The following is a 16744-nucleotide window of genomic DNA, read 5'->3' on the forward strand; positions in this document are numbered from 1 at the left end:
CACACGATATTTGGATAAAAGGTATAACTAAATAAATTTAATTTATAAATTTTTATTTGTTTGGTACTAGGGATGGAACCCAGGGGCATTCCACCTCTGACTATACCCTCAGCCACCCCCCCTTTTTTTTTTGGTGGTACTGGGGTTCCTGGAAGCCCTTCTATCTCCGGGCTACACTCCCAGACCTATTTTTACATTTTTATTTGGAAACAGGGTCTCCTAAGCCAGCGTGCACGGCTAGCTTCGAACCTGCGCGATCCTCCTGTCTTTGCCTCCCAAGCGCGGGGATTACAAGCGTGCGCCACCACGCCCGGCTCCCTCAGCCCTTTTTTATTGGCAGTTCTGGGGATTGAAACCAGGGGCATTATACCTCTGAGCTAACAAGCCCAGCCCAATTTTTTATTCTATATTTTGAAACAAAGTCTCACTGAGTTGCAAAGGGCCTCACTAGGTAGTTGAGGCTATCCATGAGCCACAATCCTGTCTCAGCCTCCCAAATGCTGGGATTAAAAATGTGCGCCACAATGCCCATTTTTTTAAAATTTTTTTTATTACTGATTTACTGTGGTACTGGGGCAAAAAATGCCACTGAACCCAGGGACATTCTATCTCTGAGCTACACACCTACATTATTTTATTTTTTGCGGGTCTGGGAATGGAATCCAGGGGCATTCAACCTCCGAGCTATATCCCCTTCCCTATTTTTTTTTAAATTTGAAACAAGGTCTCACTGAGTTGTGAAGGGCCTCACTAAGTAGCTGAGGCTGTCTTCGAACCACGATCCACGGATGCACCACTACACCCGGCATTATTATTATTATTTTTTATTAGGGTCTCACTAAGTTGCAGAGGGCGTTTCTGAGGCTAGCTATGAACCTGAAATGTGCACCACCACATCCAGCTTATTTTTTATCTTCCAAATTTCAGTACTGACAAGGGAGACCATGAAATCTACTTACGGGGGAGCGATGCCCATGGCATGGAGATTGGCCAGGCCCACCATGTTGGCATTGCCGATTAGCCCCGGCTTCAGTGCCAGCTGGGCTTGGATCCGGGCTTGGAGTTCAGCCGCTTTCCGTGCCTTCTCAATGGCATCATTCATGAAAGTAGCAGCCTGGGAGGGTTGGATAGTATTGCCAATTGGAAGTCGCTCTGGTTGGGAGGAAGAAGTGGTCTTTGGCTGTGAGAGAGAAAAAGATCACAAAGACTGAGATAGGCAGACTGACACCCAGACAGCGCGCACCATGTGGACTATGGCAGATGACCGTGGGGGAAACCCTGTGGCCTCTCACTGAGCGGATGGCAAGAAGCTCAGTGTTAACAGACCTCTTTGCAGAGTAGTCGGAGTACAGTACCTGGGGTGTAGGGGGACTGATGAAGCTCAGCTGTTTTTTCCTTTCCTCGATTTGTCGAGTTGCTGCCTCCATCATCTGTTTGATCTGCTCTCCAGAGGGGGAAAATTGGAAAAGTATTAATCTCTCCTTTTTTTTTTTTTTGAACCCAGGGGTGTTCTACCTCTGAGATACTCCACCAGCCCGATTATTATTGTTCACTTTGAAACAGGGTCTCCCAAAGTTGCTGAGGTTGGTCTTGAACCTGCAATCCTCCTGTCTCAGCCCCCCAAGTATTAGGATTACAAGCACACCCCACCATGCCCAGCTAATTTCTTCTTTTTATTTTTCCCATACAGACTGCTAAAATCATTCAAGTCTAGAGAGCTAAATGTTTCTGAATGACTCTACCATATTCTGCCTGCACCATAGACTAAAAAATGCTGTAAAGATTTAAAGAGCTGAGCACTAAAATTTTTCAACCTTTTTTTTTTTTTTTTTTTTTTGCAGGTCTGGGGATAGAACCCCAAGGCATCCGACCTCCGAGCTACACCCCCTGCAATATTTTTTTTTTTTTTTTTTTTTTTTTGCGGGTTTGGAGATGGAACCCCAGGGCATTCTATCTCCGAGCTATAACTCCTGCCCTATTTTTTGTTCTTTATCTTGAAACAGGGTCTCACTAAGTTGCGGAAGGGCTTACTAGGTAGCTGAGGCTGTCTGCAAACCGTGATCCTCTGGTCTCAGCCTCCCGATTACTGGAATTACAAGCGTGTGCCACCTAGCCTGGCTTCTATTTTTATTCTCTGTTTTGAAACAGGGTCTCACTAAGTATCTGAGGCTGTCCACGAACCGCGATCCTCTGGTCTCAACTTCCTGAATACTGGGATTACAAGCGTGCACCGCCACCACCGCCCAGCTCAACCCACTTTCTAAATCAGGATTGGCATATTAGGAAATTATATAGGTTGGTGATTAAGAATCAGAGAAAACTGAAGCCAGGTGTGGTGGCACACGCTTGTAATCCCAGCATTCGGGAGGCTAAGACTGGAGGATCGCGGTTCGCGGACAGCCTCACTCGGCTACTTAGTGAGGCCCTCCACAACTTAGTGAGACCCTGTTTCAAAATAAAGAATAAAAAACAGGGCAGGAGGTGTAGCTTAGAGGTCAAATGCCCCAGGGTTCCATCCCTAGACCCACACACACACAAAAAGAAACCTGAATAGTAATCTTTCTTTTTTTTGTACTGAGATTGAATCCAGAGGCATTCTATCTCTGGCCTGCACCTCCAGCCCTATTTTTATTTTGAAACAGGGTTAGTTGCATTAAGTTGCCAAGGCCACAGCCCTTGAATCTGCGATCCTCTTATCTCAGCCTTTCCTGTACTGGGATTAGAGGCATGTATCAGCACACCTGGCTCTAAGTATTAATCTTAATTCTGCCACTTAATGCCCATATTACTTTGGACAAGATACTTCATCTCTAAACCTTTCAAATTTCTAAAAGGGAGAATAGTATTACCTATCTTCAATATAGGGCAATTGTGAACATTTATTTTTTATTTTATGGTACTGGGGGTGGGACCCAAGAGCTTTTCTACCTCCGGGCTCTACTCCCAGACCTATTTTATACTTTATTTGGAAACAGGGTCTCACTAAGTTGCTAGAGCCTCACTAAGTAGCTGAGGCTGGCTTTGAACTTGTGTGATCCTCCTGTCTCAGCCTCCCAAGCACTGGGATTACAAGAATGCATTACCACGCCCAGCAATTGTGAACTGGGGATTGAACACGGGATATTCTTTCTCTGAGCTAGACCCTCTGCTGCCCTATTTTTATTATTTTTACTTTTTTGGTGGTACTGGGGTTCCTAGAAACCCTTCTATCTCTGGGCTACACTCCCAGACCTATTTTTTTTATATTTTTATTTGGAAACAGGGGCTCTTAAGCCAGCAAGGCTTGCTTCAAACCTGCGCATTCCTCCTGTCTCTGCCTCCCAAGCACAGGGATTACAAGCATGCGCCATCATTCCTGGCCTTATTTTTAATTTTGAAACAGGTCTCACTAAGTTGCTCAGGCTATCCTCAAACTTGTGATCCTCCTGTCTTAGACTTCCAAGTACTGGAATTACAGGTGTATTCAACGATGTCCCACCACAGTTCATTCATTCGTTCATCCATTCATTCATTCTTGTGGTACTAGGGATTGAACCTACAGGATTCTATCTCTGAGCTATACCCCCAGCTCTATTTTTTTATTCTTTATTTTGAAATAAGGTTTCATTAGGTTGTGCAAGGCCTAAGTAGCTGAGGATGGCCATGAACCTGCAATCCTCCTGTCTCAGCCTTCCGAGTACTGGGATTACAAGTGTGCGCCATTTAGGCTCAGCACTTTTTATTTTTCGGTACTGGGGATTGAACCCATGTGCATTCTAACTCTAAGCTATATCCCCTGCCTTGTTTTTTTTATTTCTTATTTTGAAAGAGGGTCTAAGTTGCAGATGGCCTCACAAGTTGCTGAGATTGGCCACCAACCCACGATCCTCCTGTCTCAGCCTCCCAAGTACTGGGATAACAACAAGCGTGCACCACCACACCCGGCTACCACTTTTTATTTTGAGTCAGGGTTTTGCTAAATTGCTCAGGCTGGTTTTGTTTTTTGGTTTTGTTTTTGGTGGTACTGGGGTTCCTGGAAGCCCTTCTCCCTCTGGGCTACACTCCCAGCGTGATCCTCCTGTCTCCACCTCCCAAGCGCAGGGATTACAAGCGTGCGCCACCACACCCAGCATCAGGCTGTTTTTGACCTTGTGATTTTCCTGCCTTATACTTCTGAGTAGCTGGGATTTCAGGCATGCACCCAAACACCAGGCTTCTTCAAAAAAAATTTTTTTTTTGTGTGTGTGGTACTGGGGATAGAACCTAGGAGCATTCTACCTCCGAGCTACATCCCTAGCCCTTATTTATTTATTTATTTATTTATTTATTTATTTATTTTGTGGTACTGGGGTTCCTGGAAGCCCTTCTACCTCCGGGCTACACTCCCAGACCTATTTTTTACATTTTTATTTGGAAACAGGGTCTCTTAAGCCAGCATGCAGCTGGCTTCGAACCTGCGCGATCCTCCTGTCTCTGCCTCCCAAGTGCGGGAATTACAAGCGTGCGCCACCACGCCTGGCCCTAGCCCTTATTCTTTATTTGGAAACAGGGACTCACTGAGTTGCTGAGAGCCTTAGTAAGTAGCTGAGGCTGGCTTCGAACCTACGCAATCCTCCTGTCTCAGCCTCCCAAGTACTAGGATTACAGCGTGTGTCACCACGCCCGGCTCTCAAGTTACTTCTTAAACTTTCTGTGATTCAAACGGCATGGTGGCGCACGCTTGTAATCCCAGCATTCGGGAGGCTGAGACAGGAGAACCCTGGTTTGCTGACACCCTTAGCTACTTGGTGAGTTCCTTTGCAACAAAGCGAGACCCTGTTTCAAAATAAAGAATAAAAAATAGGACTTGAGGGTATAGCTTGGATGTAGATGCCCCTGGGTTCAATCCCCCATACCACAAAAATAAATAAAAATAAATAAATTTGTGTAATTCACAGCCAGTCTCAGCTACTCAGTGAGGCCTTCCACAATTTAGTGAGACTCTGCTTCAAAACAAAGAATAACCATGCTTGTAATCCCAGTACTTAAGAAGCTGAGACTAGAGGATTCGGGTTTGTAGACAGCCTCAGCTACTTAATGAGGCCCTCTGCAACTTAGTGAGACCCTATTTCAAAATAAAGAATAAAGCTAGTTGTGGTGGCGCACGCTTGTAATCCCTGTGCTTGGGAGGCAGAGACAGGAGGATCGCGCCGGTTCGAAGCCAGCCTAGCTGGCTTAAGAGACCCTGTTTCCAAATAAAAATATAAAATAGGTCTGGGAGTGTAGCCCAGAGAAGGGTTCCATCCCCAGTACCACAAAAAAAATAAATAAAAAATAAAAAATAAAATAAAGAATAAAAAATCAGTCTCAGAGGTAGAATGCCCCTGGGTTCCATCCCCAGTACTGAAAAAAAAAAAAAAAAAAAAAAAAAAAAAGAAAAGAAAAGAAAAAGAGGGCTGGTGGTGTAGCTCTGAGAAGAATGCCTGAGTTTAATTCTCAGTACTACAAAAAATAAAATAAATAACTAAATAAACAAACAAATTTGTGATTTTTTTGATATGAAATATTAATATAGTTTAAAATTCAAAATATGGCCGGACATGGTGGAGCACACTTGTAATCCTCGCACTTTGGAGGCAGAGACAGGAGGATCCCATGGGTTTGAAGCCAGCCTTGCTGGCTTAAAAGACCCGGTTTCCAAGTAAAAATAGAAAATAGGTCTGGGAGGGTAGCCCAGAGGTAGAAGGGCTTCTAGGAACCCCAGTATCACCAAAAATAAATAAATAAAAAATAAATAAATAAATTCAAAATACTAGGAAGCTAAGAGAGAATCATAGGTTTGAGGCCAGCTCCACCAACTTAGCAAGGCCTGAGAAACTTAGTGAGATCTGTTTTGAAGTAAAAAAATAAAACAGGGCTGGGGTTATAGCTCAAGAGATAGAATGCCCCAGGTTCAATCTTCAGGAAAAAAAAAAAAAAAAGACCTGGTCGTGGTGGTGCATGCTTGTAATCCCAGTACTTGGGAGGCTGGCACAGGAGGATCTGGGTTCATGGTCAGCCTTAGCTACTTAACGAGGCCCTCTGCAACTTAGTAAGACCCTGTTTCAAAATAAAGAATAAAAAAATCAGGCTGGCAATGTAGCTCAGAAGTAGAATGCCCCTGGGTCCAATTCCCGGCACCACAGAAAAAAATAAATAAATAAAATAAAAAATAAAACCACAAAATAGTACTGAATGCTCCCAGCCCCTTTCTCTATAAGAAGTCATCAGTTTTCCTGCTAGAAATATCACATATGTACTCATGCATACAATATATAGTCTATTCCTCCCAAATTCAATACATATGTTCTATAATGTACATAAGATATATATTCCATTCCTTCCCAATATTTAAGTAGTATAAGAAATATTTGGTTTTTTTTAGCATCAAAATTATTACCAATGAGCTAGGTATGGTGGTACACACTTGTAATCCTAGCACTTCGGACGCTGAAGCAGGAGGATCTCAGGTTTGAAGCCAGCCTTAGAAACATAGTGAGGCCCTTTGCAACTCAGTGAGACCCCACTTCAAAACAAAGAATAAAAAAGTAGGGTTGGGGGTGTAGCTTGGAGGTAGAATCCCCATGGGTCCAATTCCCAGTGACATACACACACATAGGCATGGTGGTGCCTACCTGTAATCCCAGTACTTAGGAGGCAGTGACAGGAGGATTAGATTCAAGCCCAGACTCAGCAACTCAGTGAAACTCTGTTTCAAAATAAAAAATAAATAATAAGAGCTGAGCATGGTGACACATTGTTGTAATTACAGTACTTGGGAGGCTGAGACAAGAGGATTGTAGGTTTTCAGCCAACCTCAGTCACTTAGTGAGGACTTCTGTAACTTTGTGAGACCGTTTCAAAAAATAACAAAAAAAATAGGACCAAGAAGCCGGTCGTGGTGGCACACGCTTGTAATCCAAGCACTGGGGAGGCTGAGACCAGAGGATCACAATTTGTGGCCAGCCTCAGCTACTTAGTAAGGCCCTCTATAACTTAGTGAGACCCTGTTTCAAAATAAAGAATAAGAAATAGGGCATGGGGTATAGCTCAGAGGTCAAATGCCTTTGGGTTACATCCCCAAACCCGCAAAAAAAAAAAATAAATAAATAAATAAAATAAAATAAAATATAAAATAAATAAATAAATAAATAAATAAAAATATGACAGGGGGTGTAGCTTGGAGGCAGAATACCCCTAGGTTCAATCCCTAGTACTGCAAACAAAACAAGACAAAACAAAACAAAAAACTGAAATAAAAGCCAGAAGTGGTGTTGCACACTTGTAACCCCAAGTATTTGGGAAGCTGATACAGGATGATCGCAGGTTCAAAGCCAGCCTCAGCTACTTAGCAAGGCCCTTTGCGACTCAGTGAGACCCTGTCTCAAAATAAAGAATAAAAAATAGGGCTGAGGCTGTAGATGAGTTGAATGCCCCTGGGTTCCACTCCCAGTACCACCAAAAAAAAAAAAAAAAAAAAAAAAAGCCGGGTGTGGTGGCACAGGCTTGTAATCCCAGCATTTGGGAGGCTGAAACTGGAGGATCGCAGTTCACAGACAGCCTCAGCTACTTAGTGAGGCCCTCTGAAACTCAGTGAGACCCGGTTTCAAAATAAAGAATAAAATATAGGGCAGGGGGTGTAGTAGCTCGGAGGTCGAATGCCCCTGGGTTCCACCCCCAGATCTGCAAAAAAAAAAAAAAAAAAAAAAAAAAAGAAGCAACAACGAAATAACAAAATAGGGATAGGAAAAGGGCCAGTGGTATAGCTTGGAAATTGCCTCTGGGTTCAGTTTCCAGTATGGGGTGGGGGATGGGGGATGGGGGAAGGACCACACACGGACAGGATGGGACTGTTACCAGTACCCATTTAAAACAGATACTTCAGCCTGGTGTGGTGGCGCATGTTTGCTTGTAACTCCAGCATTTGGGAGGCTGAGACAGGAGGATCTGGGTTCACTGCCAGCCTCAGCTACTTAGTGAGGCCCTCTGCAACTCAGTGAGACCCTGTTTCAAAATAAAGAATAAGCTGGGTGTGGTAGCGCATGCTAGCATTCGGGAGGCTGAGACCTAGAGGATCACGGTTCGGGGACAGCCTCAGCTACTTAGTGATGCCCTCTGAAACTCAGTCAGACCCTGTTTCAAATTAAAGAATAAAAGAGAGGGCTGGGGGTGCACCTCAGAGGTAGAAGAATGTCCCTGGGTTCCACCCCCAGTACCTCAAAAAAAAAAAAAAAAAAAAAAAAAAACACACACACAAAAAAAAAAAACCACAAAAAAACTTCTTATTAAATATAGTACAATGTTAACTTCAAATTACTTATAAGTGGATTATAACTACTTAGCATATTTGGAAATTCTTTTTCTCTGCCTTTAAGATGAATTCTGATCATTCCATTTTATTTTCCTAATGAACTAATCAGGTAGACAATTAAGCAAACAATATATTTAACACACTTTGACACATGGGAGATACTCCGTAAATGCAATTTCAATAATCCTGAACTGGAACATTCCAGGATAAGCCAAGGAATGCTAAAACATAAAGCAGGAAATAAAAATTCTCCAAATGCTAAACACTAACTCAAATCAAGATCACACGCACCCCTTGCTTCAACTCATAAAACTACTTTATTTTCAGTCCCTAGAAACTAACCTGGAGCTTAGTCAGCATGCCAGGGCTCTCTGATGGAGGCCCAGGGATCACCTCTGGCTCTTCTTCTACCTCTTCAAAACGGGGTATTCGTCGCTTCTTTACTCCTGACGATTCCTTGGAGATCTCAGAGTCATCACCAAACACCTCCTAAGGGAACCCAAGATGAAAGAAGAACTGTATCCCTCCCCAAGGGGAGAAGGGAAGAATCATCCTAGCCCCTACCAGCATTTTGTGGCTTTTCCCAGGGGAATATGACACAACCTTGCAAATAACTACTTGCCAGAGGAGGGTTTTCTAGACTCTCCATCAAATGGACCATTTGACCCAGCTTCTTCATTCTCCTATGCCAGTCAAGCAAATTTCATCCCCGTGGTCTTACAAATGTTCCCATCTCAAAGTCTTTGCAAATGCTACTGCCTACACTGATAATCCTTTCCCTTAACTTCTGCACCCCCTGCTCCAAACCCTGCCTAAAACTCACCTCCTCCACGAAGTTTTCCTCATTCTAACCATATCCCATTCTGATCAAACTTTTCTTTCACATCCTCTTAGCTCTTGAGAACTTGGCTCATATTAGATTAAGTTACACAGTTGAGATTGTCAAGTGTTAGGGCTTTCAATGGCAACACTTCCTCCCAACTGGAGTCTACGCTCTTCTGGGGCAGGGGCTCTCTCTGCATTCCCCGTACACGTTCTTCTCATCAAACAATGGGAACTCACATATGTCGACTAATTTGCAACGTGAATTTAACAGGACCAAGAGTGGCCAACTGGAAGGGACAATGGGAAAAAGCAAATGTACACACCGGTGGTAGGCTTTGGGTGACATCCCCTCTTCACTAGGAGGGCTCGTGTTTTGCAAGGACATATCCTCGGCCAGGGGCGAGCGCTTCCTGGAACTCCTACAGTTCAAGAAAAAGGACTCTCCCATAATATATTGTGTGGAGTGGGGACTTGAATGGACCAAAAAAATGGGACCCATATCCCTTGGCTATCTAGATACCTCCTTTAAGAAGCCATTTTTATTAATCCCACCCAAGGCAGTCACTTCATTTACAGCATGGCCTCAGCACCGACACAGTGGTGTGCCCTATCATAATATAATCTTCGTGATACAGACCTCCGAAAACTATGCATTAATCATTACCTTAAGTATAACAAAATTCAACCTAGTCTGAAATTCTATAATCAACCCTAAATTTTACATAAAATTGCTACTCAGATTTTATAATTTGTGACCATATTTTACTGTATCTTCCCACCCTTTTTAGTTGCAAACTTTTCTTAGGGCAAGCCCTATTTCTCATTCCTCTGATCAAGCTACGGTGCTCTAAAAACAAAAGGCACATGAATTTTTATTTTTCTTGATTCCTCAGCCTGGCCAAGGGACTAAGCAGACACTGCTTATCCATTCTTTGTATTTTAGGAAAAGCAATGGGATAGCCAAGGTATCCAAATCCCTTGGGAAGGCTGAGTGGCAGTCACGGAAGCACGCCACCCTGCAGAGATGGAAGTGGCACGGACAGACTGGCTACTTGAGGGAAATGAGAGAGATCAGCTGCTTGACACTGCTAACATTGAAAAAGGCCATGTTCAATCAGCAACTACAGAATAAAATAGTAGGAAAGGGACCTTTTAAGTATACCAGTCACGGGGACAGATGACCTGTGATAAGCTCTTATAGCAAATGGTACGTTCTCAAGAACATAATAAATAATGTTCTTAGGTATCCTATCTACAAATACCTTGCAATAAAATCTCTATAAAAGAGCAACAGTAGGTCTATTTTTCAGGTAGCAGCAGAGTCACATATGAAGCAACTTATTAGGCTTCAAATAAATCAAAGATAAAAATCTCAGAGCAATCAATTTATAAGTAGTAATAAAGGGGGGGGGGACCTGGAGAAACATAAGAACCCAAACTCCTAACTGTATATAAAAAAAGACAAAACTATCAATTATTTCTTTGGTATACTTTAAATGATTGTGCAGTTCATCCTAAGATGATACTACAAATTCACCTCCTCTACTTTAGTCTAAGGATCTCTCTTTAATACTAGGTCTTCTAATAATGGATAGCACTGTGTGAGCTAGGTAAGCTCGGCAACTTGGGTTATCATTCAGAACACCTCTGAGCACAGAGATAGTGAACTGTAACCTACCTTTAGCTCTCGTTTTCTGCTTCTATCACTGCTAGACTTGGAATGCCTAGAGCTGCGGCCTTCCTCCACAGCCTCAAACAGTTTGTCCACAAATCGGAGAGTAGAATCATCAAGAAAAGGTTTCAGATGGTCTGACAAGAAAAAAAGAAGTTGTGGGATTGAAAAGATCAGAGCATAAACTCCACCGCTAGGCATATAACATATATTAGCACTGATTTTTTCTTTTAAGGTACTGGGTATATTGAATCCAGGAAAATGCTACTTCTGAACTACATCCCCAGCCCTTTTTATTTTGAAACAAGGTCTTGTTATATTACCACACACTGGCCTCAAAGCTGCAATTCTCCTGTGTCAGCTACCCAAGTACTGGGGCTATAGGCATGCATCACTGCATCTTCTCTTCTTTTTTTTAAACATAGGGGCTTATGTTGTCCAGGCCAGTCCTGAATTCCTGAGCTCAAACAATCCTCCCACCTCAGCCTCTCGAATAGCTGAAATTATAGGCATGCACCACTGTACCTAGTTTAATATTTTATTTTTTTGAGCTAGATGTGGTGATGCACGCTTGTAATCCCAGTACTTAGGAGGCTGAGACAAGAGAATCATAGGTTTGTGACCAGCCTCAGCAAATTAGTGAGGCTCTGAGCAATTTAGTGAGATCCGGTTTCTTTCTTTCTTTCTTTCTTTCTTTCTTTCTTTCTTTCTTTCTTTCTTTCTTTCTTTCTTTCTTTTTTTTATTTTGTGGCACTAGAGATTGAAGCTAGGGGGGCATTCTATCTCCGAGCTACACACCCAGCCCTATTTTTTATTCTTTATTTTTTGCTTGCTTGTAGTGTCACTCCATGTATTTATTTATTTATTTGCAGTACTGGGGATGGAACCAGGGGCATTCCACCTCTGAACTACACCCCCAGCCCTATTTTTTATTCTTTATTTTGAAACAGGGTCTCACTGAGTTGTAAAGGGCCTCACTAAGTAGCTGAGGCTGTCTGCGAACTGTGATCTTCCTGTCTCAGCCTCCCAAAGGCTGGGATTACAAGCGTGAGCCACCACGCCCACCTATTCTTTATTTTGAAAGAGGGTCTCACTGAGTTGTAGAGGGCCTCCCTCACTAAGTAGTTGAGGCTGTCCACGAACCTGAGATCCCCTTGTCTCAGCCTGCCAAGTACTGGGATTAAAGGCGTATTGTAGATCCTGTTTCTAAATAAAAAATAAAATAGGTCTGGGAGTGTAGCCTAGAGATAGAAGGCCCCTGGGTTCCATCCCTAGTACCACAAAGGGAAAAAAAAAATCTTATTTACTTAGTTATTATAGTACTGGACAGTAAGCCCATGGGGGGTATTCTACTACCAAGCTATATCCACAACCCCTTTTTGTATTTTATTATTATTCATTTATTTACTTATTTTTATGGTGCCAGAGGTTGAACCCAGGGCATTCTACATTTGAACTCCATCCCCAGCCCAATTTCTTATTATTTACTTATTTACTTTGCTCTACTGGGGATGGAATCCAATGGCATTCTACCTCCGAGCTACACTCCTAGCCCTATTTTTTAGTCTTTATTTTGAAACAGGGTCTCACTAAGTTGCAAAGGGCCTCACTAAGTAGTAGCTGAAGCTGTCCCTGAACCCGGATCCTCCTATCTCAGCTTCCCAAATGCTGGGATTACAAGCTTGCATGGCTCTATTCTTTATTTTGAAACAAGGTCTCACTAAGTTGTGGAGGGTCTCACTGAGTAGCTGAGGCTAGCCACAAACCTGCGATCCTCCTGTCTTAGCCTCCCAAATACTAGGATTATAAGCATGGGCCATCACACCTGGCTTTTTCTGTTTTGAGACAGGGTTTTGTCAAACTGCTCATGCTTGTAATCCAGTATTGGGGAGGCTGACAGGAGGATGGCAGGGTAGTGGCCAGCCTCAGGTACTTAGTAAGGCCCTCCTCAACTCAGTGAGACCCTGTTTCCAAATAAAGAATAAAAAATGGGAAGCCGGGCTTGTTGGCGCACGCTTGTAATCCCCGCGTTTGGGAGGCTGAGACAGGAGGATTGCGCGGATTCAAAGCCAGCTTCAGCTGGATTAAGAGACCCTGTTTCCAAATAAAATAGGTCTGGGAGTGTAGCCGAGGTAGAAGGCCCCTGGATTCCATCCCCAGTGGCACCAAAAAACAAACAAAAGAATAAACTATGGGGGTGAGGTTGTAGCTTGGAGGAAGAATGCCCCCGAGTTCAACTCTTAGCACCGCAATTAATTAATTAATTGCCCAGGCTGGCCTCAAACTTGATCTTCCTGCCTCAGCTTGGATCAGAGGTCTTATATATTTATTTTAATAAAGGGTCTCACCATGTTGCACAGGTGGCCTTGAACTCCTTGTCCTTCTGCCTTGTCCTCTGAGTAGCTGGGAATATAGGTACATACCACCACCCAACACTGGAATTTTATTTAAAGGAGGGAGGAAATGTTTTTAAAGTTCTTTGCAGAATTCCTATAAAGTCTGTTACAGTGAATGATCCTGCTTTATGAGGTAAAAATATAATTATAATTTTTTTGTATTAGGATGTAGGATATCCAGAGGAACCTATTAAAGCTGAGTAACAAAGTTTAAGACGAAGCTGGGAAATTGAGCACATGGGCTCATGCTTGTAATCCCAGTATTTAGGAAGCTGAAAGTACTTAGGAGAATCTCAGGTTAATTTAGTGAGACATTGTTTCAAAATAAAGAATAAAAAATAGGGCTGAGAAAGCCAGGTGTGGTGACACACATTTATAATCCCAATACTTGGAAGGCTGAGACAGGAGAACTGCAAGCTTGCTGCCAGCCTCAGGTACTTAGGCCCTCCACAACTTAGTGAGATCCTGTTTCAAAATAAAGAATAAAAAATAGGATTGGGTTGTAGCTCAGAGGTAGAATGCCCCTGAGTTCAATTCCCAGCACCACACACATACAAAAATCAGGCTGGGAATGTAGTTCAGAGGCAGAATGCCCCTGGTTTCAATCCCCAGCATCACAAAAATAAAAACAAAAAAATCAGGCCAGGAGTGTAACTCAGAGGTAGAAGGCTCCTGGGTTCAACCCCTAGCTCCGGGGGTGGGGGGTACAACAAAGGGGGGGGGGAGGAAGGAAGGATGGATGGATGAAGGTAGGCACAGTGACACACATCTATAAACCCAACTGCTCAAAAGGCTGAGGCAAGAGGCTAGCAAGTTGGAGAACAGCCTCAGCAACTTAGCAAGACTCTGTCTCAAAGTAGAAGAACAAGGGCTGGGGATATAGCTCAGTGGTTAAGTGTCTTTGGGTTCAATCCTCAATACTCTCCCCCCAAAAAATTTAAGATGAATGATAATCAATCACCCTAACACTTCTCAAATAGCAGGCCATATAAGACTACTATTAACAAATCTACCTCCCTTAGCTGTGTGTGTGTGTGTGTGTGTGTGTGTGTGTGTGTGGTACTAGGGATTGAACCCAGAGGCATTCTACTTCTAAGCTAAACTCCCAGCTCTACTTTTTATTTTGAAAGAGCATTTCTCTAGGTTGATGAGAGTCTTAACTGCTGAGGCTGGTCTTAAACGTGTCATCCTCCTTACTCAGCTCCCAAGTACTGGTGGGTGCCATCATGCCTGACTCTGGGTGTTTTTAATGTATTTTAGAAAGAATTTCAATTGTTGAGATGTCATTCTGAATCTACCTATATGACCTTAACATATTTTGTAACTAAATCTAAGTTAAGTGACAGTATGTGGCCAATGGGTCAGTCTAAGATTCAAAGTATGCCACAAAATATCAACCAGCCAATCAATCAATACAGCAGTAAGAGAAAAATCAATTATTTATGCTATTTCCATTATAAGATATTACAATATGGCCAAAGCAGTGTCTGGGCTGGGGATCATGGCACATGCCTGCAATCCCAATACTTGAGAAGATGAGACATGAAGATCACAGTTTTGATGCCGACTTCAGCAATTTAGTGAGACCCTCTTTCAAAAAAGAAAAAGAACACCAGGCATGGTGGCGCACGCTTGTAATCCCAGCGCTTGGGAGGCTGAGACAGGAGGATTGCACAGGTTCGAAGACAGCCTCAGCTACTTAGGCTCTCAGCAACTTAGTGAGGCCCTGTTTCCCAATAAAGTATAAACAAAAAGAAACAGATCTGGGAGTATAGCCCAGAGGTAGAAAAGCCCCTGGGTTCCACCCTCAGTACCACCCCCCCAAAAAAAAAGAAAAAGAAAAAGATAAAGATAAAGAAAGGGCTGGGGTATAGTTGTAGGCAGAGGACCCTTGGGTTCATTCAATTCCTAGTGCATGTGTGCACAAACACACACACAATAATTATAAATAATTAGGCAGTTATTTGGGTGTTCATCTTACATGTTAAGTCAAAACAGTCAACAAGGTACCTACCAGCTGCCTTCTTCTTGTCCATGCCCTTCCCCACACAGTTCAATGCTGCTGTGACTACGGTGGGCTCTGAGAAACCCAGCACCCTCTTCACTGTCTTCTCTATCCATGGTTTTAACTCATCCAGCTCTCTCTTGGACAGTGCCATTTTTCCAGGAAAGAACAGTAGCTCTCAAGTGAGACTCAATATCACACCTAAAAAGAAACCAGAAGAGTTAAGGCATTAAAAACAATTAAAACAATCCACTTAGAGCCGGGCGTGGTGGCGCACGCTTGTAATCCCAGCATTCGGGAGGCTAAAACCGGAGGATCGCGGTTAGTGGACAGCCTCAGCTACTTAGTGAGGCCCTTTACAACTCAGTGAGACCCGGTTTCAAAATAAAGAATAAAAAATAGGGCAGGGGGTGTAGCTCAGAGGTCGAATGCTCCTGGGTTCCATCCCCAGACCCGCAAAAAAGAAGAAAAAAAATCTAGTTAGTACCTCTGAGCTACACCCCCAGCCCTATTTTTAGTCTATTTATTTATTTATTTATTTTTGGTGGTACTGGGGATGGAACCCTTCTACCTCCGGGCTTCACTTCCAGACCTATTTTTATATTTTATTTGGAAACAGGGTCTCTGAAGCCAGGGAGGCTGGCTTTGAACCTGCTTTGAACCTGTGTGATCCTCCTGTCTCTGCCTCCCAAACTCGGGGATTACAAGCGTGTGCCACCACACCCAGCCCCACTTTTTATTCTTCATTTGAAAACAGGGTCTCACTAAGTTGCAGAGGGCCTCAGTAGCTGAGGCTAGCCAGGAACCTGCAATCCTCCTGTCTCAGCTTCCCAAGTGTGTGCCACCACACCTGGCTGTGCCAGTGGGAACTCTATGCATAGATAATTCTTATTCTATCCTATCAGGTCTCTGTCAGCTGACTTGATGAGAATAATCCATGAACTCAGAAAATATTCTCATTTTGGATTCTATATTTTACCCCAACAGAGAAAACAATATCATAAAAGACCATCCACAAGTCATTATTTAATTCACACGAGTACAAAATGTTACATTCTTTATGTTTATATTCGCTCTCCTCCCAAAATCTCAAATATCCTCATAAGCACAGAGAAAACTTTCTGATGTTCTTCATAATGGCTGTAGGACTGCAATGACCTCAATTTTCAAGCTAACCTCTTTATAGCATTGCTACTCATCATAGTATGGTATGACAATCCATCTCTTACAATGTTTTAAGACATCTTCCCTTCTAAAAGATTGTTTGAAGCCAGGTGTGTTGGTACACATTTGTAATCCCAGTACTTAGGAGGCTGAGACAGGAGGATCTGGGTTCAAAGCCAGCCTTACCTACTTAGTGAGGCCCTCACAACTTGGTGAGATCTAGGGAATATTAGGAATCCCAGAGAGAATCCAGATAATGGAGGGGAAACATTAGCGAAGGCAAGAAGGAAGGGTAGGGGAGGAAGAAGGCTGAGGTTTATTCATGGAAAAGCTACATGCAACTATGTGAATACATGTGAATATACCATTGTTAA

At 43.0% G+C, this 16744-nt stretch overlaps 1 protein-coding gene across 1 annotated transcript in view; it reads right to left on the minus strand.

The window, feature by feature from the left end:
- Positions 1 to 15360, minus strand: part of PRPF3 (pre-mRNA processing factor 3) — a gene marked incomplete at both ends in the record, with an annotated part of 36611 nt that extends 21251 nt beyond the window's left edge. Inside the window, 5 exons of the mRNA XM_080693307.1 lie at positions 960 to 1180; positions 1356 to 1439; positions 8651 to 8797; positions 10812 to 10942; positions 15216 to 15360. Coding sequence (XP_080549433.1) covers positions 960 to 1180; positions 1356 to 1439; positions 8651 to 8797; positions 10812 to 10942; positions 15216 to 15360 — 728 coding nt within the window. The remainder of the gene's footprint in view (positions 1 to 959; positions 1181 to 1355; positions 1440 to 8650; positions 8798 to 10811; positions 10943 to 15215) is intronic.
- Between the last annotated feature and the right edge of the window lie 1384 nt (positions 15361 to 16744).

This window comes from Muscardinus avellanarius (assembly GCF_963383645.1).
Source record: "Muscardinus avellanarius genome assembly, chromosome: 3".
Lineage (NCBI taxonomy): Eukaryota > Metazoa > Chordata > Mammalia > Rodentia > Gliridae > Muscardinus > Muscardinus avellanarius.